The following is a 25,894-nucleotide window of genomic DNA, read 5'->3' as shown; positions in this document are numbered from 1 at the left end:
CTCCAGGCAAAAAGCTAGAGGATAACTGTACCATTCCTAGACTAGCAACTCTAACCAGGAAAGAAAGACTTGACAGTGGTGTTTAACGTGGGTTGTTCCTCGCTCATCCAAACCCAGGACAGGGAGCCACAAACAGCAGAACACCAACACCCACAGGGAAAATTTGGCAGGCTCCAAAGCATACTGTGATAGGCAAAATGGTGAAACACAGAAACAAAAGCCAAATGAAAGAACAAGAGACATCTACTGAAGATGAGATAAATGTGGAGCAATTAAGCAAGTTAACAGAGCTAGAATTCAGAACCATGATCTTGAGGAAGCTCAACAGCATGAGTAAGGACATAGAGATGTTGAAAATCAACCAATTGGAAATTAAAAACCACCAAGAAGAAATCAAGAATGACATAACAGAAATAACACATTGGAAGGTCTAAACAGCAGAGTAGTGGAAGCTGAGGACCGGATAAGTGAATTAGAAGACAGGGTAGAAAAAATCAACCAATCAGAAACCCAAAAGGAAAAAACGATTAAAAAACAGGAAGACAGCTTAGGAGAACTGTGGGGCAACTGGAAACATAATAATATTCGCATCATAGGAGTCCCCGAAGAAGAAGAAAGTGAGCCAGAGTCAGAGAATACATTTGAAGAAATAGTGAGAGAAAACTTCCCTAATTTGGTGAAGGAAGAAGGCATTCAAGTTCAAGAAGCACAGAGAGCCCCAAGTAAGAAGAACCCAAACAGGCCCACACCAAGACACATAGTAATTAAAATGCTAAAAATTAAAGACAAAGAGAGAATCCTAAAAGCAGCAAGAGATCAGCAACAGGTTACCTACAGAGGAAACCCCATAAGGCTCTTGAAGCTGACTTCTCAACAGAAACATTGCAGGCCAGAAGGGAGTTGCATGAAGTAATCAATGTCATGAAAACCAAGGATCTGAGTCCAAGACTACTCTATCTAGCAAGGCTATCATTCATAATAGAAGGTCAAATAAAGAGCTTTCCAGAAAAAACAGGCTAAGGGAATACATTAGCACCAAACCAGCACGGCAAGAAATGTTAAAAGGACTGCTGTAATTAGTAGAAGAAATAGGAAGAAAAATAGAACCACACTAAACAAAAATGGCGATAAATAAGTACTTATCAATAATCACCTTAAATGTAAATGGATTGATGCTCCCATAAAAAGACACAGAGTAGCTGACTGGATAAGAAAGCATGACTCATCTATATGTTGTTTACAAGAGACCCACCTCTCAACAAAAGACTCACATAGGTTGAAAGAGAAGGGATGGAAAAAAATCTTACAAGCAAACAGAAAAGAAAAAAAAAGCTGGAGTAGCAATTCTCATATCTGATAAAATAGATTTCAAAATGAAGGCCATAAGTAAAGACAAAGAAGGCCACTACATAATATTGAAAGGATCTATCCAAGAGGAAGATATGACCTTGATAAACATATATGCACCCAATATGGGAGCACCAAAATATATTAAAAATCTTCTGGAGGACTTCAAAGGAGAAATCAACAGCAATACAGTCATAGCAGGGGACTTCAACACCCCACTGACACCACTGGATAGATCCTCTAGACAAAAAATTAGCAAGGAAACAGAGACTCTAAATGAAGCACTAGACCAAATGGATTTAATAGATATCTACAGAGAATTATACCCCAAAACTACAGAATTCACATTCTTCTTAAGTGCACATGGGGCCTTCTCAAAGATAGACCACATGTTAGGACACAAACTAAATCTCTACAAATTCAAGAAGATTGAAATTATATCAAGCATCTTCTCAAATCACAATGGCATAAAACTAGAAATCAACTGCAACAAAAACATGCAAAGACATTTGAACACATGGAGGCTAAATAGCATGTTATTAAACAATGAATGGGTTACCAAGGAGATCAAGGAAGAACTTAAAAACTTCCTGGAAACCAATGAAAATTAACACACAACAACACTAAATCTATGGGATACAGCGAAAGCAGTTCTGAGAGGGAAGTTCATAGCGCTACAGGCCTACCTCAGGAAAGAAGAAAAATTTCTAATTGACTGTCTAACCTCACAACTTAAAGAATTAGAAAGCAAACAGAAAGAATACACCAGAACAAGTAGAAGGAAGGAAATAGTAAAGATCAGAGCAGAAATAAATGACATAGAGTAAAAAAAAAAAAAAAAAATTTTTCAAAAGATCAATGAAACAAAGAGCTGGTTTCTCAAAAAGTTAAACAAGTTTGATGGACCCTTGGCTAGAGTCACCAAGAAACAGAGAGAGAACCCAAATACACAAATCAGAAATGAAAGAGGAGAAGTAACAACTGACACCACAGAAATACAAAAGATCATTAACAACTACTATGAACAATTATATGGCAACAAATTCAACAATCTAAGCGAAATGGACAAATTTCTAGAAACACAGTCTCCCAAAATTGGACCAGGAAGAGATAGAAAACTTGAAGAGACCAATAACAACTAAGGAAATGGAAGAGGTAATCAAGACTCTCCCAGCAAACAAAAGCCCAGGCCTGGATGGCTTCACAGGGGAGTTTTACCAAACATTCAAAAAAGAACTAACACCCATTCCCCTCAAACTATTTCAAAAAATTCAAGAAGAAGAAAGACTTCCAAACTCGTTTTATGAGGCCAGAATAATTCGAATTCCAAAACCCGAAAAAGACACTACAAAGAGAGAAAACTACAGGCTAATATCCCTGATGAACACAGATGCCAAAATCCTGAACAAAATACTAGCAAATCGAATTCAGCAATACATCAAAAAAATTATTCACCATGACCAAGTGGGATTCATCCCAGGGATGCAAGGCTGGTACAATATTTGCAAATCAATAAATATGATACACCGCATAAACAAAATAAAGAATAAAAACTACATGATCATATCAATAGATGCTGAAAAAGCATTTGACAAAATCCAGCATTCATTTCTGATAAAAACACTCAGCAGTGTGAGAGTAGAGGGATCATATCTCAACGTAATAAAGGCCATATATGAAAGACCAACAGCCAACATTATACTCAATTGGCAGAAACTAAAAGCATTTTCCTTAAGAACAGAAACAAGACAGGGATGTCCACTTTTGCCACTCTTATTTCACATAGTACTGGAAGTCTTAGCCACAGCAATCAGACAGGAAGAAAAAATAAAAGGGATCCAAATTGGAAAGGAGGGAGTGAAACTCTCATTATTTGCAGATGACATGATATCATACATAGAAGACCCTAAAGACTCCATCAAAAATCTACTAGACTTAATAAACAAATTTGGCAAAGTAGCAGGATACAAAATTAATGTCAAGAAATTGACGGCATTCTTATACACCAATGATGAACTCACTGAAAGAGAAACTGAAAAAATAATCTCGTTTACCATCGCCGCCAAAAAATTAAGATACCTAGAAATAAACTTAACCAAATATGTAAAGGACCTATTTGCAGAAAACTACAGGACATTGAGTAAAGAAATAGAGGAAGATATAAAAAAATGGAAGCACATACCTTGGTCATGGATTGGAAGAATTAACATCATTAGAACATCCATATTACTAAAAACAATCTGTAGATTCAATGCAATCCCCATCAAAGTACCGACGACATACTTTACAGAAGTAGAACAAATACTTCAAAAGTTCATACGGAACCAAAAAGACCTCGAATAGCCACAGCAATCTTGGAAAAGAAGGACTAAGTAGGTGGGGTCACAATACCAGATTATCAGGTTATACTACAAAGCTCCTGTAATCAAAACAACCTGGTACTGGCACAAGAACAGGCACATAGACCAGTGGAACAGAACAGAGAACCCAGAAATGGACCCAAGACAGTATGCTCCATTAATATTTGACAGAGGAGGCAAGAACATACAATGGAGTAAAGACAGCCTCTTTAATAAATGGTGTTGGGAAATTGGACAGCTACATGCAAAAAAATGAAACTATCCCATCAACTTATACCATACACAAAAATAAACTCAAAATGGATAAAAGACCTAACTGTGACCCGTGAATCCATAAAAATTCTAGAAGAAACTGTAGGGAGCAAAATTTCGGACATCATACGCAGCAGAATTTTCACTGGTACATCACCTAAAGCAACAGAAATAAAGCAAAAAATGAACACATGGGACTACATCAACCTTAATAGCTTCTGCACAGCAAAAGAAACAACCCTCAAAATGGAAAGGCAACCCACTATATGGGAGAACATCATTGCCAATGATACATCAGATAAGGGTTAATCTTTAAAATGTATAGAGTACTCATACAACTCAACAAAAGGAAGACAAAGAACCCAATTAAAAAAGTGGGCAGAGGAGCAGAATGGACACCTCTCCAAACAGGACATACAAATGGCTAAGAGACATATGAAGAAATGCTCAACATCCCTAATCATCAGAGAGATGCAAATTAAAACAACAATGAGGTATCACCTCACACCTGTCAGAATGGCTGCCATCAACAAATCATCAAACAAGTGTTGGCAAGGGTGTGGAGAAACGGGGTCTCTGGTACACTGCTGGTGGGAATGCAAACTGGTGCAGCCACTATGGAAAACAATATGGTGTTACCTCAAAAAATTGAACTGCCATTTGACTCAGTGATCCCGCTTCTAGGAATATATCCTAAGAAGCCGGAAACGCCAATCAGAAAGAATATATATATCCCCATATTTGTAGCACTATTTACAATAGCTAAGATCTAGAAACAGCCCAAGAGTCCATCAGTAGACAAATGGATAAAAAAGTTGTGGTGCATATAGATAATGGAGTACTATGCAGCTATAAGAAAGAAAGATCTTTTATCCCTTGAGATGACATGGAGGGACCTGGAAAGTATTTTCCTAAGTGAAACAAGCCAAACAGAAAGAGACAAATACCACATGATCTCACTTATTTGTGGAATGTAACGAACATAATAGTCTGAGGAATGGGTAGACCCAGAAACATGGAAGTATGGTACAGACTGACAACCCTCAGAAGAGGGGGTGGTGGGCGGAGGGAAGAGATAAACCACAGGACTTATATGCATGTACCCATAACCATTGGACATGGACAACAAAGCCAGGAACGGGGGGGGGGGGGTGTCAATGGGGTAAAAAGGAGAAACATCTGTAACAAAAATAAAATTAAAAAAAAAGAAATAAGTAAAAACTCAAATAAACAGTCTAACTTTATACATAAAGGAACTAGAGAAAGATCAGCTAACAAAGCCAAAAATGAGTAGAGGGGAGGAAATATTAAAGATCAGAGCAGAAATAAATGGAATAGTCTAAAAAGCAAAACAAAACAAAAGATCAGTGAAACTAAGAGCCAGTTCTTTGAAAAGATAAGATTGACAAAACTTTAACCAGACTCAAAAAGAAGAAAAGAGAGAGGGGACCCAAATAAAATATATGAAAGAGGAGAAATAACAACTGACACCAAAGAAATACAAAGCATTGTAACAAAATATTATGAACAATTGTATGCTAACAATTTGGATAATCTGGGTGAAATGGATAAATTCCTAGAAACATACAGTCTTCCAAAACTCAATCAGTAAGAATCAGAAAATCTTAATAGATAGATTACAACTAGTGAAATTTGGAGTAATAATAAAAAAATTCCCAGCAAACAAAAGTCCTGGACTGGATAGCTTTACAGGTGAATTTACCAAACGGTCAAAGAACTAACTTCTATCCTTCTCAAAATATTCTAAAAACATTTAGGAGGAGGAAGTGTCTCCCAAGCTCATTTTACAAGGCCAGCATTATCCTAATTCCAAAACCAGATAAAGACACTACAAAGAAAGAAAATTTTATACCAATATCTTTGATGAACATAGATGCTAAAGTCCTCAACAAAATTTTAGCAAATTAGCCCTGGCCAGTTTGGCTCAGCGGTTAGAGCGTCGGCCTGCGGTCCACAGAGACCCGGGTTCGGTTCCTGCTAAGGGCATGTGCCTTGGCTGCGGTTTGTCCCCGGCCCTGGTTGGGTCGTGTGGGTGGTGGCCACTCGATGTGTCCCTTTCACATCGATGTTTCTCTCTCTTCCTCTCTCTCCTTCCCACTCTATCTGAGTAAAAAATGGAAAAATGTCCTCGGGTGAGGATAAAAAAAAAAAGAAAAGAAAAAAAAAAAAATTTAGCAAATTAGATCCAGCAATGCATTATAAAGATCATACACCATGACCAAGTAGGATTTATTCTGGGGTTGCTAGGTTGGTACAATATCTGAAAATCAGTGAGTGAATCACAAAATGAAGGGTAAGCACGATCATCTCAATAGATGCAGAAAAACATTTGATAAAATCCAGCCCCCATTTTTGATAAAAACTCTCAGTAGTGTCATCCTGCTTCTCTGTGCCTCCATTGTGACTTGGCTAGCCAGGGTGTCATGGTGTCGCACCAGCCCTCCCAGCAGCTCTGGGCACCTGGGACCCCTGCTCGCCTGCTCCCCCACAACACACTTATATCCTTGGAGCTGGGCCTAGGGTGGGCAGTGGCTTGGCGTGGCTGGGCTGAGCTTTGTTGTATCCCCGTGGCCCCAGCTGGCTGATGGGACAGTTCCAGCCAGAAGTACTAGCTAGTGGGGGTTGGCGGGAGGAGCAGGGGCAAGTCAGTGCTCACCATCCAGTTCGTCCAGTCCTATTTTGTAACGGATTATGAGCCAACCATCAAGGATTCCTACGCAAATCAGTGCATAATAGATGACAGAGCAGTCCGGCTAGATATTTTAGGTACAGCAGGACAAGAAGAGTTTGGAGCTATGAGAGAACAGTATATGAGAACTGGTGAGGGTTTCCTATTGGTGTTTTCAGTCACAGATAGAGGTAGTTTTGACATAATCTGTAAGTTTCAAAGACAGATTCTCAGGGTAAAGGATTGTGATGAGTTTCCAATGATTTTAACTAGTAACAGCAGATCTGGGTCATCAAATACAGGTAACACAGGAATAAGGACAATAGTTAGTAGGACAACTGAAGGTGACCTAATATGGAGGTGTCAGCAAAGATTAGGATGAATGTAGAGCAAGCTTCCCATTGTGTCATTTTCTAAGAATCCCTTGAGTTTTAGCTACCAACTGTCAGGGAAAGCCCTCATTTTCTCCTCTTCCTTACAGTTTATGTCACATTGGTACCTTTCTAGCCTTAGACAAATGATCACTGTGCTAGCCTTAGGCCAAGAAGCTGGCTAACCCTTTCTGTGAAACTAAACCTATGGTCATTTCAAGACATTTAAAGGAAATACTAAGGCTGCTTCAGAGATTATCTGATTATTTAAAAATATATATGTGTATAAACAGACACATTCTCTTTTAAGGGCTTACATTTTAATAGGGATGAATCAGATTTGGAACCTAAGCTGTATGCCAAGCTGAAGTCATAGGTTTTGAAGTAATTTTTAACTTCTATAATCATATTGCCTACCGTTACTCACATAGGGAGTTTTGGTTTTTTTAATGTGACTTGTTGCCTATCTCCGAAATTTTTTTGTCACCTTCAGTTATCTTAAATACACTGAATTGAATCATCAGAAGTGAGACATCTCAGACATCAGTAAAGACTGATGCCACAGCCTTTGTTTTCCAGTGGCCAGAATACCAAAATGCCTGTTGTGTTTATAAATTAAAAACTGCTTTAAAAGCCTTGATTATTACTCCTCCTAAAAATGATAGTATTCTATGTGGTCAAATATTTGGACTCTGGATTTAGGCATTTCAATGGCCTTGGTTTCCTAATTTCACAACCATGTTGAGAGTAAAAAGTAAAGAATTTATGGCTGTCTTTTTTTAAAAGTATTTCTGGATACGAGGTTCAAAAAAACTAAAACTGTTTTTCTTTGTAATATAAAAAATGAAATTGATCTTTCCAGGGTCAGAGATGATTAATGTTTTTGCTATATACTTTTATACATTATTTTATCAAATTAGTTAACAAGTATTTTTATTATATGTCTGTAAGCAGCTATGCTTTCACAGCATACCATGTGCATACGTAAAGTATTTAATTCTCACTGTTCACTTTGAACTGACAAAGAAAAAAAGCAAAAACTACAGAAACTATGGTAGAATTTGACTTGCTGTTCTAGTCCTGGTTGTACCGACCTTTGGCCATTCACACAGCTACTTAAGAAACCTTCCCAGTAGAGTACACCAGGATGAGGATCTGAAATCACTTGAACCTCCCTACTAGATATGGACTGTATATCAAGTAATATGTGTAAAACTTTAAATTGACAATTAGTATAACTGTGAATGGCTTCTGATTTTGTTTTTAATTCTGTGGATTATGTTTAAACAAATCAAAAGTATGTTCCTGATTTTGAGATACCAAGTGGTATTACATAGTTGTCACTTTATTGAACATGTACAACAGTCCTATGAGGTTTATAAAGCGTATCCTTGTATAGCTTCAGGTGCTAGAATTAAAATTGATCTGTTATATTACAAAAAACCCTGTAACCTCTCAGCAAAGTGGGGATAGAGGGAACATACCTCAACATAATAAAGGCCATATGTGACAAACCCAAAGCCAACATCATATTCAGTGGGCAAAAACTAAGATTGGGAATAAGATATGGATTTCCACTTTCACCACTCTTGTTCAACATAGTACTGAAAGTCCTAGCTAGCTACAGCTATCAGACAAGGAGAAGAATTAAAGACATCCAAATTGGGAAGGAGGAAGTAAAACTCATTATTCACAGATGATACATTGTACATAGAAGTCCCTACAGAATCCACTAAAAAACTACTAGTTAATAAATGAATTCAGTAAAGTAGCATGATATAAAATAAATATCCAAAAATCAGTTGCTTTTTTTTAAATTCTCACCCAAGGTCACTTTTTCATTTGTCTTCAGATAGAGTGGGAGGAGGAAGGGGAGAGAGAAAGAGAGAGAAACATTGATGTGAGAGAGGCACATCGACTGGTTGCCTCCCGCACGACCCCGACCAGGGTTGGGGACTGAACCACAACCAAAGTATGTGCCCTTGACTGGAATCAAGCCCACAGCTCTGGTCCACGGTCCACCACTCAACTGCTGAGCCAAACCAGCTAGGGCCAGTTGCATTTTTACACGTCAATACTGAACTGTTAGAGTAATAGAAAACAATCACATTCACAGTTGCTTAAAAAACAAATGCCTAGTAATAAATTTAACCAAGGAGGTAAAAGATTTGTGCTTGAAAAATTATAAGACAGAGAAGTGGAAGCATATCTCGTGTTCATGGATAGGAAGAATCAACATCATTAAAATGTCCATACTATCCAACGCAATCTAGAGGTTCACTGCAATTCCTATTAAGACACCAATGGCAAATTTCACAGAACTAGAACAAATATTCCAAAAATTTATATGAAACCACAAAAGACCTCTTATAGCCACAGCAATCTTGAGGAAGAAGAACAAAATTGGAGGATTCATGGTACCCAATATCAAACTATACTACAAGGCCATAGAAATCAAAACAGTATGGGACTGGCATAAAAACAGACATCTAGATTGGTGGAATAGAATAGAGAGCCCAGAAATAAATCCACACCTCCATAGTAAGTTAATATTTGAGAAAAGGGGCAAAGATATACAATGGGGTAAAGGTAGTCTTATTTAATAAATGGTGTTGGGAAAATTGGACAGATATATGCAAAAAATGAAACTAGACCGCCTTCTTACATGCACACAAGAATAAGCTCAAAATTAATTAAAGACTTAAATGTTAGACTCAAAACATTAAAATCCTAGAAAACATAAGCAGTAAAATCTTGGACATTTCTCATAGCAATTTTTTTTCTTATATATCTCCTTGGGCAAGGGAAACAAAAGAAAAATTAAACAAATGGGACTACATCAAACTAAAAAGTTTTTCGCAGCAAAGTAAACCATCAATCAAATAAAAAGACAGCCCACTGAATGGGAGACCATATTTGCCAGTGATACATCTGATAAAGTGGTAATATCCAAAATTTATAAAGAACTGATAAAACTCGCCCTGGCCAGTTTGGCTCAGTGGTCGAGCATTGGCCTGCGAACCAGAGAGTCCCGGGTTCGGTTCCTGCTAGGGGCACGTACCACAAAAACAAACAAACAAAAAAACAACAAAGAACTGATAAAACTCAACACCTTAAACAAACAATCCGATTTAAAAATGGGCAAAAGAGCCCTGGCCGGTTTGGCTCAGTGATTAGAGTGTCGGCCTGTGGTCCAGAGAGACCCGGGTTCGGTTTCCACTAAGGGCATGTACTTCGGTTGCAGTTTGTCCCCAGCCCTGGTTGGGTCGTGCGGATAGCAGCCACTCGATGTGTCCCTTTCACGTCGATATCTCTCTCTCTCTCTCTTCCTCTCTCTCCCTCCTGCTCTGTCTGAATAAAAAATGGAAAAATGTCCTCAGGTGAGGATATGTGTGTGTGTGTGTGTGTGTATATAAAATGGGCAAAAGACCGGAATAGACACTTCTCCAAAGAGGACATACAGATAGATGGCCAATAGACTTATGAAAAGATGCTTAACATCACTAATCATCAGAGAAATGCAAATTAAAACCACAATGAGGTATCACCTCACACCTGTCAGAATGGCTATCATCAGTAAGTCAACAAACAAGTGTTGGTGAGGATGTGGAGAAAAGGGACCCAATGCAGATTGGTGCAACCACTGTGGAAAACAGTATAGAGTTTCCTGAAAAAAATTAAAAAAGGAACTGCCTTATGACCCAGTGATTCCACTTCTAGGAACATATCCAAAGAAACCCAAAACACTGATTCTAAAGAATATATGCACCCCTATGTCATTGTAGTACTATTTACAATAGCCAAGATTTGGAAGCAGCCCAAGTGCCCATCAGTAGGTTAGTGGATAAAATAGCTGTAGTACATTTACACAATGGAATACTGTTGGCCTTAAAAAGAAGGAAAGCTTACCCTTTGTAACAGCATGGATGGACCTGGAGAGAATTATGCTAACTGAAATAAGCCAGTCGGAGATAGACAAGTACCATATGATTTCACTCATGTGGAATCTAATGAACAAAATAAACTAACGAACAAAATAGAAATAGATTCATAGAGACAGAGAACAGACTGACAGCTGTCAGAGGGGAGGTGGGTTTCAGGACTTGGTGAAGGAAGTGAGGGATTAATAAAAAAGAGAGAAGTCATAGACATAGACAGTGGTGTGGTAATTGCCAGAGGGAAAGGGGGGTAAGGGGAGGTAGAAGAAGGGGGGGGATAAAATTTTATTAACCAGTTTCACCCCAATACATTCAATAAAAAAGATAAAAAATTTTTAAAAAATAAAGTTGCATTGAACACAGGAAGCTTCAATAATAATATTTTCTTAGGAATATGATAGCAGTTGGTGAATACAACTTACTATGTGAATTATTACGTAAGTTTTATTAATTGACAATCTGGGTGGAAAACCTAGAAGGTCCCATTTAAAATAATAGGTTTCTATTATGTCTGAAATTATAAACATTATATAATTACTGGGAGTTTAAAAAAAAAAGGCTGTGCTACATTTACACAGTGGAATACTACCTGGCCATAAAAAAGGAGTAAATCTTACCTTTTGCAACAGCATGGATGGACCTGGCGAGTATTATGCTAAGTGAAATAAGCTAGTCAAAGAAATATAAGTACTATATGATTTCACTTATATATGGAATCTTATGAACACAATAATCAACAAAATAGAGAGAGACAGGCTCATAGATACAGAGAACAGAGGCATTGAGGGGCTGGGTCAAAAATGTGAAGGGATTAAGAAAAAATAATTAAGCTCCTAGACACAACAGTATGGTGATCACTAGAGGTAACGGGTTAGAGAGAGGTAGAAGAGGGTAAAGGGGGGGTAAATGGTGGTGGAAGGAGATTTTACTTGGGGTGGTGAACACAATACAATATACAGATAATGTATTATATAATTGTACACCTGAAACCTATATAATTTTTTTAGCCAATGTTACCCCAATGAATTCAATAACAATAAGTTTTTAAAAAAGATTAAATAAAGCTGTTTAACAAAGTTTCCCAAATTAATTTAACCACCAAACCTCTCCCCCCACTTTTTTTTTTTTTGCTTAACTGTTAAAAAGCTGCAGAACATAGAGTCTGTGGGGAGTGTTTTGGGAAATACTGTACTTGAGTGTTCAAATAATTTAATCTGGATTTTGGACAGTTAAGATTTAGAATTAAATGCCTCAAAAGATGTTATACCTGCCAGGGTACAGGTGGAAAAAAAACCTCAAGCGTGAATGCTTACTGCTGTTATCCTCAGTATATCTGGGCAAGAGTAAGTCAATATGTGAGTACTTTATTCGTGAATATTTGGAAGCTTATTGTGTATGAAAAATATCTAAGACCAGCAGTAATTGGCTATAAGTTAGTTGGACACTATGGAAGATTAATGACTTGAGACCTTAAGCTATCTCTGCAGAATAGTGTTTTCTTATAATTAATATATATGTTATTAAAACACCAGAGAATTATATACAGTCGGCCCTCGTTTATCACAGTTAATCAGTTCCAGACTCTATCATGATAAATGAATTTCTGTGAAGTAGGAATCCTTATTTCAAATACTATACTATATTATAGTATATTTGAAAAAACCGCGAGAGTGAAGCTGTGAAAAGTCAAAGCGCGAAGTGGCGAGGGACGACTGTATATAGATATAAATATAAAAAATAGCTTTTGCTAAAAAGCAGATTCATAACTTATAATATGACTCAAAAAAAATTTTTTTTTCTTAGTGATGCAATATGGGAAAGGCAAGTCATGTTATTACAGGTTCCTGACCAAAGGACAGCAGTGGATTTGGCTTCAAACTCATTACTATATCACTTATCACCAGTGGAATTCAAGGCCAGAGTTTATTGTTTGTACTCACACTGTAGTAAGGTAAATTATTTTACAAAATTTCTGAGCTATAGAAATATCCATAATGATATCGACAGTCAAATTTGTATGCATGACTTGTTAATGAACTATTAAGTGATTTTTTTCTTATTGATACACAGTTTCAATATATTATTAAATCTCCTTATTATATAGAAATAGAATGCAGGTATATATAGATATATAATTCTTGACATACATTGTGTGGTTTAAAGCAGAAATTGTAACTGTCTTTTATGTACCAAAGTCAATTACATGAAAGGAAAACTGGAGTAGACAAACATATTCTTCCGTTAATATCTCTGAATTTAAGAACTGTGCATTTACAGATCATTTTTATTACATACCTAGAAAATTTAATTTGAGATGCCTAGAAAAATGCAGTTTGAATTAAGATACTGTACACAGTCTTTTGATTGTACATATGTCGTAGGTTTGTGTAGTGCATGGAACATAGTCTGGAATTAGAAATGAGCAAGGAAGACACATAGCAAAAACTGAATGGGTATACCTCTGCAGTATTTTAAATGAATGACCAAACACTAAACTTCTGTTTTTTTCATTTGTAGTTATGCAGAAGTTAGGGCTGAAAGACGACGAGAACTTGGCATTGAAGAGTCTCTTCCTGAGACAGCTGCTGACAAAGTATGTATATTACAGTTTAAAAAAGTTATTTCTTTGCAATGAAAGACAAGACTCAGTAATTTATAGGAAAGTTATTTTTTAAAGATTTTATTTTCTCACTTGTGACAGGGCTATACATTTTTAATATAATATTTTAAAACTTGATCTGCTTCTAAAAAGGATTTGAAGAGTTCACTGTTCAGTGATAATGGGATGAGAGACATGTATGATCTCAGATTTAAACTATCATTTATTAATTGCCTATAATATGTTAAGCTCTGAAGAGGTTCTTTATATGAATTACAAAATATCTTTTACTCCTCAGACATCCTTACCTAGTAGGCAGTATCCCCACTTTGAAAATATTGAAATGGAGGCTTTAAAGACACCTGGCTGGGAAATTATAGTCAGAATTTGAACTCTGGTTTCTCTTTTCATTATATCATTTAGAAGGGTAGTGTGTTAGTTACCTATGGCTGTGTAACAAAACTTAATGATGTAATATAGCAGTTATTAACTCATTGTTTCTATGATTAAGAATCCAGGCACAGTTTAGTTGGGACCTCTGGTTCAGAATTGGTTATGAGGCTGCAGGCAGGGTGTCAAGTCCATGGTCTCCTACAAAACTGTGATCAAGGTGTCCATGGGGGCCAGTTATCTCAAGATTCAATTGGGGCAGAATCTGTTTCCAGGCTCACTTTAGTTGTTGGAAGGATTTGATTCCTCCTGGGCCTTTGGATGGAGGGCCTTGATTGCTTGATGACTGATGGCCAGAGGTCACCCTCAGTTCCTTTCCAGGTGGCCCTTTTCATCAAAGCAAGTATGCAAGAAGATCCAGGGAGAGAAAACCACCAAGATGAAAAGCAGAATCTTTTGTAACCTAATCACAGAAGTGATAATGCATCACTTTTATTAATTCTGTACATGAGAAGCAAATTACCAGGTCTAGTCTACACTCAAGGGGAGGGATCACACAAGGGAGTAAACACCACCAGGAGGTAGGAATCGTCATGAGGCATGTCAGAAGCTGCCACACGTATTTTTGACTTGTAGAAAACAAGTAGAATGAGAAGAGTCAAGAGTCCATATAAAAAGTATGTTAAACAGGCAGGATGCCAGGGGACAATGGGGGGGGGGGTATTGATCAGTCATTCAGTAAACCTTATTAAGTACCGTCCATGTGCCAGACAGTACCTGGCATGGCTCTAGATGCTAAGAATTCAGCAGTAAATAACAGACAAGTTCTCTGCTGTCATGGATCCCACAGGAAAGAATGTTTCAAGGAAGTGTTGTATATGTACAGGAAGAACATTTAGTATGTTTTAATAAAAGAAATTTTCTGAGAAAAGTGCCTTACATCTAGGATTCCTTAAAATGAGGACCATTATAGAAACTAAAGAATACAGATTGCCCCCCTCCCCCTTGCTGCTGCTTTTGCCCTCATGCCAGTGTTCAATCCTAGTAAATTCAGTTAGTGCTACTTCCAAAATATACGCCAACTGTCCACTTTCTCACCATGTTTACTGTTGCCACCATGATCCACTGGGAGTTTAAGGGAGAGGTCCATTTGAGATAGATTGTTAAGAACTTTTATTGTGTGGCTGGTTTTAAAGTCATGAGTGTAAATGTGATCACCAGGGGAATGGTTGGAGAGATGACAGCCAAATACTAAACATTAATGTTGGTGCGCTCCAACTTTAGGAGGTGAGGGAGACAAGGAAATAGCCAGTGAGGTAGGAATAAAACCAATGTTAAGTGTACAGTTCAGTGGCATTAAGTACATTCACACTGGTGTGCAAGCCATCATCACCATTCATCACCAAAACTTTTTCATCTTCCCAAACTGAAATTTCGTATCCTACCCATTAAATATTAATTCCTATTTCCTCCTCTTTCAAGGTCCTGGTGACTACCAGTCTATTTTCTGACTCTCTTAATTTGATTCCCAGAGGTACCGCATACAAGTGGACTCATACAATAATTGTCCTCATGTGACTGGCTTATTTGACTTGGCATAATGTCCTCAAGGTTTATCCATGTTGTAGTATATGACAGAATTTCCTGAATAATATTTTGTGTGTATATGCCACATTTTTGTTATCCACTTATCCTTCATTGGATACTTAGGTTGTATTCATCTTTTGGCTATTTTGACTAGTACTGCTATGAACATGGGTGTACGAATATCTGTTTGAGCCCCTGCTTTCAATGTTTTGAGCTTGTACTCAGAAATAGAATTGTTGGATCATATAGTAATTCTATGTTTAATTGTTTAAACAACCATCTATTGTTTTTCATAGTAGCTACATTATTTTACATTTCCATTAGCAGTGCATAAGAGTTCCAATTTCTATATTCTTACTAACACTGGTTATTTTCTGTGTTTTTTGTTTTTGTTTTTCTCTTACAATGGATGGATGTGAAGTAGTATCTCATTGTGGTTTTGATTTATATTTTCCCAATGATTGTTGATATTGAGCATCTTTTCATGTGTTTATTGACCATTTGTTTATCTTTGGAGAAATATCTGCAAAATCTTTGCTAGTTTTTTAACTGGATTGGGGATTTGTTTTTTGTTTTTTTTTCTGTTGTATTGTAGAGGTTTTTTTTTTTATATGTTCTAGGTACTAATTTATTATCAGCTATATGATTTGCAAATGTTTTGTCTCATTCCATGGGTTGCCTTTCCACTCTGGTATACTGTCCTCTGATGCACTTTTGTTGTTTGTGCATTTACTGTCATCCAAGAAATTATTGCCCAATCCAATGTCATAAAGCTTTTCTCTTTCTGAAAGTTTTATAGTTTTTAGGTCTTTGATCTATTTGAGTTAGCTTTTGTATATGGTATATGGTAAGAGTCCACCCTCATTCTTCTGTATCTGTTGTTTCTTTAAATTGAGAATAAAGCCAAAACCTTTTGGCTATAAAAAATAAATTTTTGTTTCTTTACCTAATATATACACACATAGCATTGCTTTGTTATGAGTAAAAACTGACTTTTGGGAAGAGGGGTTAGTAAGCAATACTGATAATTTGGGGTCTCTGAACTGAACCACAAGAAAATATTTATTTTACTCTTTTTCCTTAGAGCCAAGATTCTGGGTCTGATAACCGTATAAACACAGTCAGTCTCAAGGAAGCGTTGGAAAGGTTTGATCATAGCCCAACCCCTTCTGCTTCCTCCCGGAGTTCAAGAAAATCATCTCACACAGCAGTCTCAGACCCATCCTGTGAGTACTCTAGCTTCAAAGCAGACTTCCTTTAATAAAGAAAGTGTTTCTAAATTTTGTTACTGGTATCAGCATTTTTAATCAAATGCTACTTTAAAATAAATTTTACATTTCTGAAATCTATTAAACTTTCCAGTAAGAGGAACGTTGTTTACATTTAGCAAAAAATTAAGTTGATGAAGAAGCCTATAAAATATATAGGTGGTAAATGTTAGTATTGTTTTTAATAATCCTTCAAAAAGAAAGCAAGATTACTTATTCCTTTTTTTTTCTTTCTTTTTTTAATCCTCGCTTGAGGACATTTTTGCATTTATCTTCAGATAGAGGGAAGAAGAGAGAGAGAAACATTGACATGAGAGAGACACATCGAGCGGTTGCCACCCACACAACCCCAATTGGGTCCGGGGACAAACTGCAACCGAGGTACATGCCCTTAGTGGGAACTGAACCCAGGACTCTCTGGTCCATGGGCCGACGTTCTAACTGCTGAGCCAAACTGGCCAGGGCTTCTTTTTTTTTTTTTTTTTTTTACTGGTAGAGCCAGTAAGTATCTTTTAAGTTTGCTTTTGAAAAAAATTTTTTTAATATGTTTTCATTGACTTTTAGAGAAAGGGGGAGAGAGAAACATTCATGTGAGAGAGACACATCTGTCAGCTGCCTCCTGCATGCCCCCTCCTGGGGATCGAGCCTGCAACCCAGGCACGTGCCCTGACTGGGAATTGAACCCAGACCTCTCAGTCCATGAGACGACGCTCAATCCACTGAGCCATACCAGCTGGGCTGAAAGGTTTTTTTTGTTTGTTTGTTTTATTTTTTTTTTATCCTCACCCGAGGACATTTTTCCATTTTTTGTACAGATAGAGTGGGATGGAGAGAGAGGAAGAGAGAGAGAGAGAGAGAAACATCGACGAGAAAGGGACACATCGAATGGCTGCCACCCGCACGACCATCCAGGGCCAGGACAAACTGCAACCGAGGTACGTGCCCTTAGCGGGAACCGAACCCGGGTCTCTCCGGACCGCAGGCCGACGCTCTAACCGCTGAGCAAAACTGGCCAGGGCTGAAAGGTTTTTTTTTTTTTTTTATTGATTAATTTTTGTTACAAATGATTCTCCTTTTTCCCCCCAGTGGCTCCCCCCTCCCCCTTCCCTCCCTGCCCCTTCCCCCGATTGTTGTCCATGTCCACTGTTCATGCCTATATGCATATAAATTCTGTTGTTCATCCCTCTCTCAGCTCCCCACTCCTTAGGGGATTGTCCTCAAACTGTTATGTTCATTATATTCCAGAAATCAGTGAGATCATATGAAATTTGTCTTTCTGCTTGGCTTGTTTCACTTAGGATGATACTTTCCAGGTCCCTCCATGTAGTCTCAAAGGATAAGAGATCTTTCTTTCTTACCGCTGCGTAGTACTCCATTGTGTATATGTACCACAGCTTTTTAATCCATTCGTCTACTGATGGGCACTTGGGCTGTTTCCAGATCTTAGCGATTGTAAATAGTGCTGCTACAAAGATGGGGGTACATATATTCTTTCTGATTGGTGTCTGAAAGGTTTTTTTTAAAGAGTCTTGTCTTTATGAAGACTTGCATTATTGTCATTAAATGTCTTTTTTTAAAGAATAACTTTCATTTCTCAGGGTTTTAAAACTGTATATACTAGTAAGGAGAAAAAAGATGGTGAACTACTCAACATTGTGGGTAGAACATCAGAAGTTGAACATAGGATTTCTAAAATTTTAGAAGAAAATTTTCCCCTATAACTGTTTCTTTTTAAACGTTTTTTAAATTTTATTGTGGTAAGAACACTTAAAATGAGATCTACCCTATTAAAGTTTTTAGTGTATAATATTGTTGACTATAGGTACAGTGTTGTACTGCAGATCTCTAGAGCTTATTCACTGTGCTTACCTGTAACTTTATGCCCGTTGATTCGTAACTCTCTCCGCTCTCCCCTCTGCCCAGTCCTTGGCAGTCACCATTCTCTTTGATTCAAAAGATTTGACTGTTTTAGATACCTTAGATAATGGAGTAACGCACTCCTTGTCTTTCTGTCATTGGTCTGTTTCACTCAGCCTGATGTCCTCAAGGTTCATCCAATTGTTGCATCTTGTAGAATTTTTCTTCTTTTAAAAGATCGAATAGTATTCCATTGTTTGCTTATGCAGGGGTTGGCAAAAATAGATTTACAGTTGTGAGTACACAAAACACAGTTTATTTTTATATTATTATTTATTAATTATTGTATTATTTTCTATATGAACAATGGTAAGCCTACTTTTGCCTACTGCTGTCTTATACCACATTTTGCTTATCCATTCATCTGTCAGTGGACAATTAGCTTGGCTATTGTGTATAGTGCTGCAGCGAACTCAGGAGTACTAATATCTCTTTGAGATCCTGGTTTTGATTATTTTGGATAAATACAAGGGGATTTGCTGGATCATATATGGTAGTTCTGTTATTATTTTTTGCAAAACCTCCATGCTTTTTTCCAAAATGGCTGCATTGTTTTGTATCCCTGCTGACAGGATGCAAGAATTCTAGTTCCTTCACATTCTTGCAAACACTTGCCTTTGGTTTGTTTTGATAATAGCCATCCTGACAGGTGTGAGATGGTATCTTATTGTGGTTTTTATTTGCATTTCTCTGATGATTTGTGATATTGTGCATCTTTTCATATTCCAGTTTATCTTCTGTATGTCTTCTTTAGAGAAATGTCTATTCAATTTCTTAGCCCATTTTTTAGTTCAACTTTAGTTTATATGTTACTATTGAGTTGTAGGAGTTGTAATCATTATTATATGTGAAGTTTTTCTATTTCAAAACCTTTCTTTGTCTTTAAAGAATTTAAAAGAATTGTCTTATTGTCGTAGACTTAACTTTTATTGAATAATTTAGAAAAAGAACTCAAAAACCTTATTTTTATTCACTGAAATGCATTTTAAGATTCATTTTGAAAACTGTATTTTATGAAGTACTAATACTGTTCTGTTTTTGTTGATTCGTCTCAGCAACACCAACAAAGATCCCAACGGATACTAGCACTCCTCCCAGACAGCATTTACCAGTTCATGAAAAGATGGCACAAAGGAGGTCATCATTTAGTAGTCAGGTAACTCTTAGTTAGTATGCTTCTGAATAAATATATTTTTTTTTTTATCCTCACCCAAGGACATTTTTCCATTTTTTTTGTTCAGATAGAGTGGGAGGGAGAGAGAGGAAGAGAGAGAGAGAGAGAAACATCGACGTGAAAGGGACACATCAAGTGGCTGCCACCCACTCGACCAACCAGGGCCGGGGACAAACTGCAATCGAGGCACATGCCCACAGCGGGAACCGAACCCGGGTCTCTCTGGACCGCAGGCTGACTCTCTAACCGCTGAGCCAAACCGGCCAGGGCAATAAAGATTTTTTAAGAGAAAAAAATCATCGAAATTTTTAGAAATTCATTGGTTCATTATCCCTTTTTATAAAGATTAAAATAGTTGTTGGTATGTGACACTTACTCAAGGTCTTTCTTTTTTTGTGAAGTAGTTGTCAGACATATCAATCCTATAATTATTTTCAAGTAAAAAGTTAGATTTTCCTTTTTGTTATGAAAAGCTGATAATTTAGAGCCATTCTGTATCTGAGTTTAAATATCAATGACTTTCAAGTAAATCCAGTCAACTTTTTTTTTTGTTAATCCTTACCCAAAGATATTTTTCCGTTGATTTTAGACAGAATGGAAGGGGGTGGGGATCAATTGGTTGCCTCCCAAATGACCCCAATGAGGGTCAGGGATGAAACCTGTGACCCATCGGTCAGTGAGCCCACACTCTAACCACTGATCCAAACCTGCCAGGGCAAATCCAGTCAACTTTTATTTAGATCCCATGCATGGTAATGTGGCAGATGCCTTGGAAGATAAAAACATAAATAAGAAACAGGCATTTTTATTGTAGAGGGGAGACGTGCCTATATTCAGCTAAAAAAAAAAGTGTGAGGCAAATTGTAATTCACTTATAAAGATACTATGGTCATATTTCTGGTGGAAGTATTCATGTATGAGAACATTCGTCATTCCATTGTTGTTTTTATTTTGCTTCTAGTCAATAAATTCCCAGTCTATTGGTCAATCATTAACACAGCCAGTGATGTCGCAAGCCACAAATTTACCAGTTCCACAAGGCATGTCCCAGGTATTTTTGTTTGTTTCAGTTGAGTATTTTGAAATGATAAACTGTTTTAAGCTAATACAGATTTTAAAAATAGTCTTACAGATGCAGTAAATCTTAGCTGTAGACATTTAGAATATCTGGGGATATTTTTGATTGTCATTGTTTGGAGTTACCACTAGCCCTTAGTTTAGTAGGCAAGGGCCAGGGTTGCTAATTGTTTCAGGATGCACTACAGTTTTGCACAACAAAGAATTACTCTGCTTAATATGCTATAACACCTTCATTGAGAAACATTACAGAAAGATATTACAGATGAAATATAGCTGTTCATTTTGTTCTTCCAATGGATAGCGGAAGAATCAGCTAATTTTTATGTATTCATTCGTTTATATATAGAACATTTATTGAGTTTCTTGTACATTTCAGATACTGCAGTTGCTGGCAGTACAAAATATATAATATCTCTACTAAAAGACTTTCTTACAAAGATAGAGAATTACTATACAATACATAGTCTGTGCTCAAGCTATGTAGGCTGATACATGTGTACATGAGATGGATACTTAATGGAGCCTGAGGAAGTGAAGGAAAACTTTCTGGAAGAATTTTTGCTTAAGCGGAGTCCTAAAGGAAGCCTAAACATAGAAATTAGCAAGAGAAAGGAGAAGTATTACAAATGTGACAAGAAATTACTTTTGATTATAAGTTCCCAACTTGTAATTCATGACTCTGCGCAGTACCTCAGATACATTAAAAGTACTACTGAGTAGTAAAAATAATCCTAAATTTTTTGCTGTTTTGTTTGGTATTAAATATACCTTGACTTAACAGTGTCTCAATTTTAAATAACAGTAGTTAACAACAGATAAGAACAGTATTTTTCTAAAAATACCTTTGTCTTATATGGTTATTATTTAAATTATACATATGACACTTGTACAAATATATTGACAATGCATTAAATTTTCTAAATGTCATAATTTTGACTTTTAGCATTGTATGATCATGTAAGGTGTTATAACAGCATTGTATTAAATATTATATGTAGTTGTTAGTTTTTATCGAGTCCTCAAATGCTTTTATTCTGAAGGTTAATAGAATTTTTATGTGTTTAGACATACTTTCAGTATTATTAGTTTATTAATCTCAAGATATTAAATATGCAATTAACATTTTAAAGGGATATTTTCATGAAATAAAGAATATCTGTTATGTCAAAAATGTTAATAAGTATTCAAATCTCATTTTTCTTCAGTGGTAAAGACACTTTGCTGTGTTTTTATTTAGTCTGTTTCTGTTTTCTTATTTGTACTCAATAGAAGTTCTTTAAGTAGTGACAATCAAAAGGTATACATAATTTTACTTAAAGTATATTTGTATGACATCTGTCTATCTAGTATCTGTCTGTGTGTCTATCTATGTAATTTTGAATAATATTTAAAAAATAAAGGAATGAGGGAGCAGAGGTTCTAAACATACAGTATTTTCACACCAAATGTAACCTAATATATGATATGGTCTGGTTATTATTAACTTCAGAAGTCAGAGTTACATACTTTGAAAAGTAATATTCGATATCCTCAATACATACTTTGGAAGTTGAATAAAAGCTTTTGGGAGACATTTCTTAACCTTTAGATGCAGTTCACTCTAGAAAACTAAAGACTGAGACAGATTTCCAATAAAGTGAAATTCTTTCTGTTCTTATAATATATCCTGTGCTGAATATTCATGGGGAAAAAATGAGTGTAATTAAAATAATTAAGTGTAGACTTGAATCCCCAAACGTGGCTAAATTTCAGCAGTAGTAAATAGAAGCTGCTTATGACTCAGGTGAATCATAGAGAAATAAGTACAATCAAAAGCCCTGTTAATAGAATAACTTTTTTTCATTTATATATGTATGCATTCAGTTATAATTGCTTAGTCTTTAAAAGCTTGTGTTTTGTACTTAACCTAAGAACAGTTTCAGTTGAAAATATGAGAAAAATATTATGGCTTATTGTGATATTTTTGTAAGTTTCTAATGATGTGCACAAAATGGACATTCTAGGGATGTCAGAATTTGATATGAATAACTCTAGGTACAGGCTACTTTTTCACTTGTTAAAGGGTAGAAATGAAGTTAAGTAACTGTTCTAACGAGTGATAGAGCCACAATATGAGCTCATGTTTTTTAACATCACTGTGTACTTTTAATCAGCAATTCAGAAGTCAGAAATTTGAACAGGGGTAATATAAAACATTGTTAACTGGTCACAGGGATTAACTACTAAATTCTTAAAACTACAGGAGTAACAGATACAGAAAGCAGCCCTAACTATAGTGAAAGGGAGAGTACCCAAGGAAGAAGCAACTTGGAATACTCCCCCCAGCCCCCTAAATTTCTCCTCTTCCAGGCCAGGCTGAGATTCAGATCCCACTGGGGAGGTGTGGCTGTAGCCACTTAATGGTAGAGAGGTTTACTGAGGTGCCATGGACTAGGACTGGAGAGCAGGAAGCCACCTGCTGGGATGCCAGTAAAGTTTGCTGGGGAGCTGATCACTTGGATCCTAGTGAGACTTGCTGGAGAACCACCTGTTGGGGTGCTGATGAGACTCAACTAGGAAGCTACTCATTGGCAGAAGAACACCGGAACCAGAAAGATAAGGACATCCATTTGTAGTATCTCGTCAGTACCATAAACTGGCATGACTAAGTTTGTGCTTCTGGCAAAGGAGAAATATTTATAGATTCCAGCTCCAGTATGACAAAGCCAAGCAGAGATGGGTGTATTCACTGAGAGGCAATACAATGATAACTGGCTAACATTCTTAGCTCATGATATACTGCTTACTTTCCAAATTGCACAATTATGAGGAATAAGTAATTCTAAAATATCTAACACGTTTTCCATACATGGTACTTCAGTTTCAGTTTTCAGCACAATTAGGAGCCATGCAGCATCTGAAAGACCAATTGGAGCAACGGACACGAATGATAGAGGCAAATATTCATCGGCAACAGGAAGAACTAAGAAAAATTCAAGAACAACTTCAAATGGTCCATGGTCAAGGGCTGCAGGTAAGATGTTACTATATTTGATTTAAACAAAGCATGCCATTCACATTTTAATTTCTTAGTGAAATTGACTCGTCTTAATTAAAAGTGACATGCAAGATAAAAATTAAAAATCAATAAAAACATACATATTAAAAAAAACAACCCTGGCCGGTTTGGCTCAGCGGTTGGAACATCGGCCTGCGGACCAGAGAGTCCCAGGTTCGGTTCCCGCTAAGGGCACATACCAAAATTAAATAAATAAATAAATAAATAAATAAATAAATAAATAAATAAATGTGACATGCAAGAGAGGCTCTGGTCAAGATGACCACATCAAAATTACAACTAAATTATGAAACAGCCATCTTAGAGAACACCTGAAGTCTAGCTGAACATAAATCCTATAACTAAGAATAGACAGAAGAACCATGTTGAGAGTGGTAGAAGGGGTGGAGATGTGAAAGGGGTTGGTCCCACACCCACGTGTGGTGGTTGAGAATGTGCAGGGATGTCAGCTGCAGAGATTACCCCCTTAGGAGCAAAGGGTCCCAGCCCCATACCAGGCCCCCAGCCCAGGATTTCACTGTCAGGAAGAGAAGTTCCCATAACTTCTGACTGTGAAAACCAGCTGAGAATGTGGCTGAGTGAGCAGAGAGCTTCTGGAATCCCAGGCCTTCCTTTTATAGGGCCTGTGCACAGGTTCTCACTCCCTCTGAGCCTCAGTGCTCGGGCAGCAGCTCAAAAAATGCCAAGGACATACAAGGAGGAACTGAAATGTCTGGTTTCAGGGAGAGGGCTGGAGGGAAGGAGCCATTATTGTTTTGCTGAGCTCTCCCCCAGCAAGCACAGGCAGGCACCATATGTTGAGCCTCTATCAACCTGGCTGTCACTGTTCCCCTTGCCCTGGTGATTCCCTGAGACACCTCCCCACCCAAGCTGTTTTCAGTGGCTTTTCCATATTTAGATGGCCTATCTTAGCTCATGCTGTGGACTTTCCTAAAATCTCCTGGGAATCGCAAACCCCAGACAAGCAATCCCTGGCCTTGGCATGCCTCATACCTCTTGCTAAGCAGCCCTGAGCCCAACACTAGCAGCAGCTGGCCTCAGTTATCAGCTTAGCCTCTCCCAGGCAGTTCCAAACCCAGCATAAGTGGCAACCATCTACAGATCACTTTGTAGCTCATACCAAGTGGCCCTAGGCAGAGCATAGGCAGCAGCTGACCTTGGCCTGCAACCTGCCAAGAGGTTCCAGAACCAGTACACCTGGTGTCCAGCTTCAGTCCACACCAGAGCACCACCCAACCCCCTCCACAAATAACACTCAGATGGCAGACTTGGCAGCACCACAGCCCTCCTAAAGCGGATCCTGCTCCATAGGGTCAGCCCCTGCACAATAGCTACTCCACTGTAATCATGGCCAGTCCTCACAGTTAGCGTGAGGGTCAGTCCTTACCATTGAGGTGCCAACAGCAATCAAGGCAGCTACAACAGAAAGGCACACACAACCAACACATGGGACACACCTGGAGCACCCAGCTCAGGTTACCAGGGAGACTTACCACTGGGCCCCAAGGACACCTACTACATAAGGCCCCTCTACCAAGACGGAGATAATGTAGCAGCTCGACAAATAGAAACAAACACAGGGAGGCAGCAGAAATGAGGAGACAGAGAAATGTCCCAAATGAAAGAACAGAACAAAACTCCAGAAAAAGAACTGAACACAATGGAGACAAGCAGTCTACCAGGTACAGAGTTCGAAACATTGGTTATAAGAATGTGTGATCTCAGAGAGAACTTCAGCAGGGAGACAGGTGATATAAAAGGGGATAGAGCCCTGCCTGGGTGTCTCAGTTTGTTGGAGTATCACCTTGAATACCAGAAGGTTTTGAGTTCGATTCCCAGTCAGGGCACATACCTAGGTTGCAGG

General features: G+C 37.5%; 1 protein-coding gene across 4 annotated transcripts in view; it reads left to right on the top strand.

Annotated features, from left to right (window-relative positions):
- CLOCK (clock circadian regulator) overlaps positions 1 to 25,894 on the top strand; it is a 126,428-nt gene that overhangs the window by 88,494 nt on the left and 12,040 nt on the right. For all 4 annotated transcript variants that reach the window (XM_036274305.1, XM_036274276.1, XM_036274295.1 and 1 more), the window contains 6 exons: positions 12,761 to 12,908; positions 13,475 to 13,550; positions 16,618 to 16,759; positions 19,774 to 19,874; positions 20,854 to 20,943; positions 23,833 to 23,985. In XM_036274305.1, coding sequence (XP_036130198.1) covers positions 12,761 to 12,908; positions 13,475 to 13,550; positions 16,618 to 16,759; positions 19,774 to 19,874; positions 20,854 to 20,943; positions 23,833 to 23,985 — 710 coding nt within the window. The remainder of the gene's footprint in view (positions 1 to 12,760; positions 12,909 to 13,474; positions 13,551 to 16,617; positions 16,760 to 19,773; positions 19,875 to 20,853; positions 20,944 to 23,832; positions 23,986 to 25,894) is intronic.

Source organism: Molossus molossus, unplaced genomic scaffold (assembly GCF_014108415.1).
Source record: "Molossus molossus isolate mMolMol1 unplaced genomic scaffold, mMolMol1.p scaffold_m16_p_1, whole genome shotgun sequence".
NCBI classification, from domain to species: Eukaryota; Metazoa; Chordata; class Mammalia; order Chiroptera; family Molossidae; genus Molossus; species Molossus molossus.
Note: the sequence above shows the minus strand (reverse complement) of the source record. Positions and strands in the feature narration are given on the sequence as shown.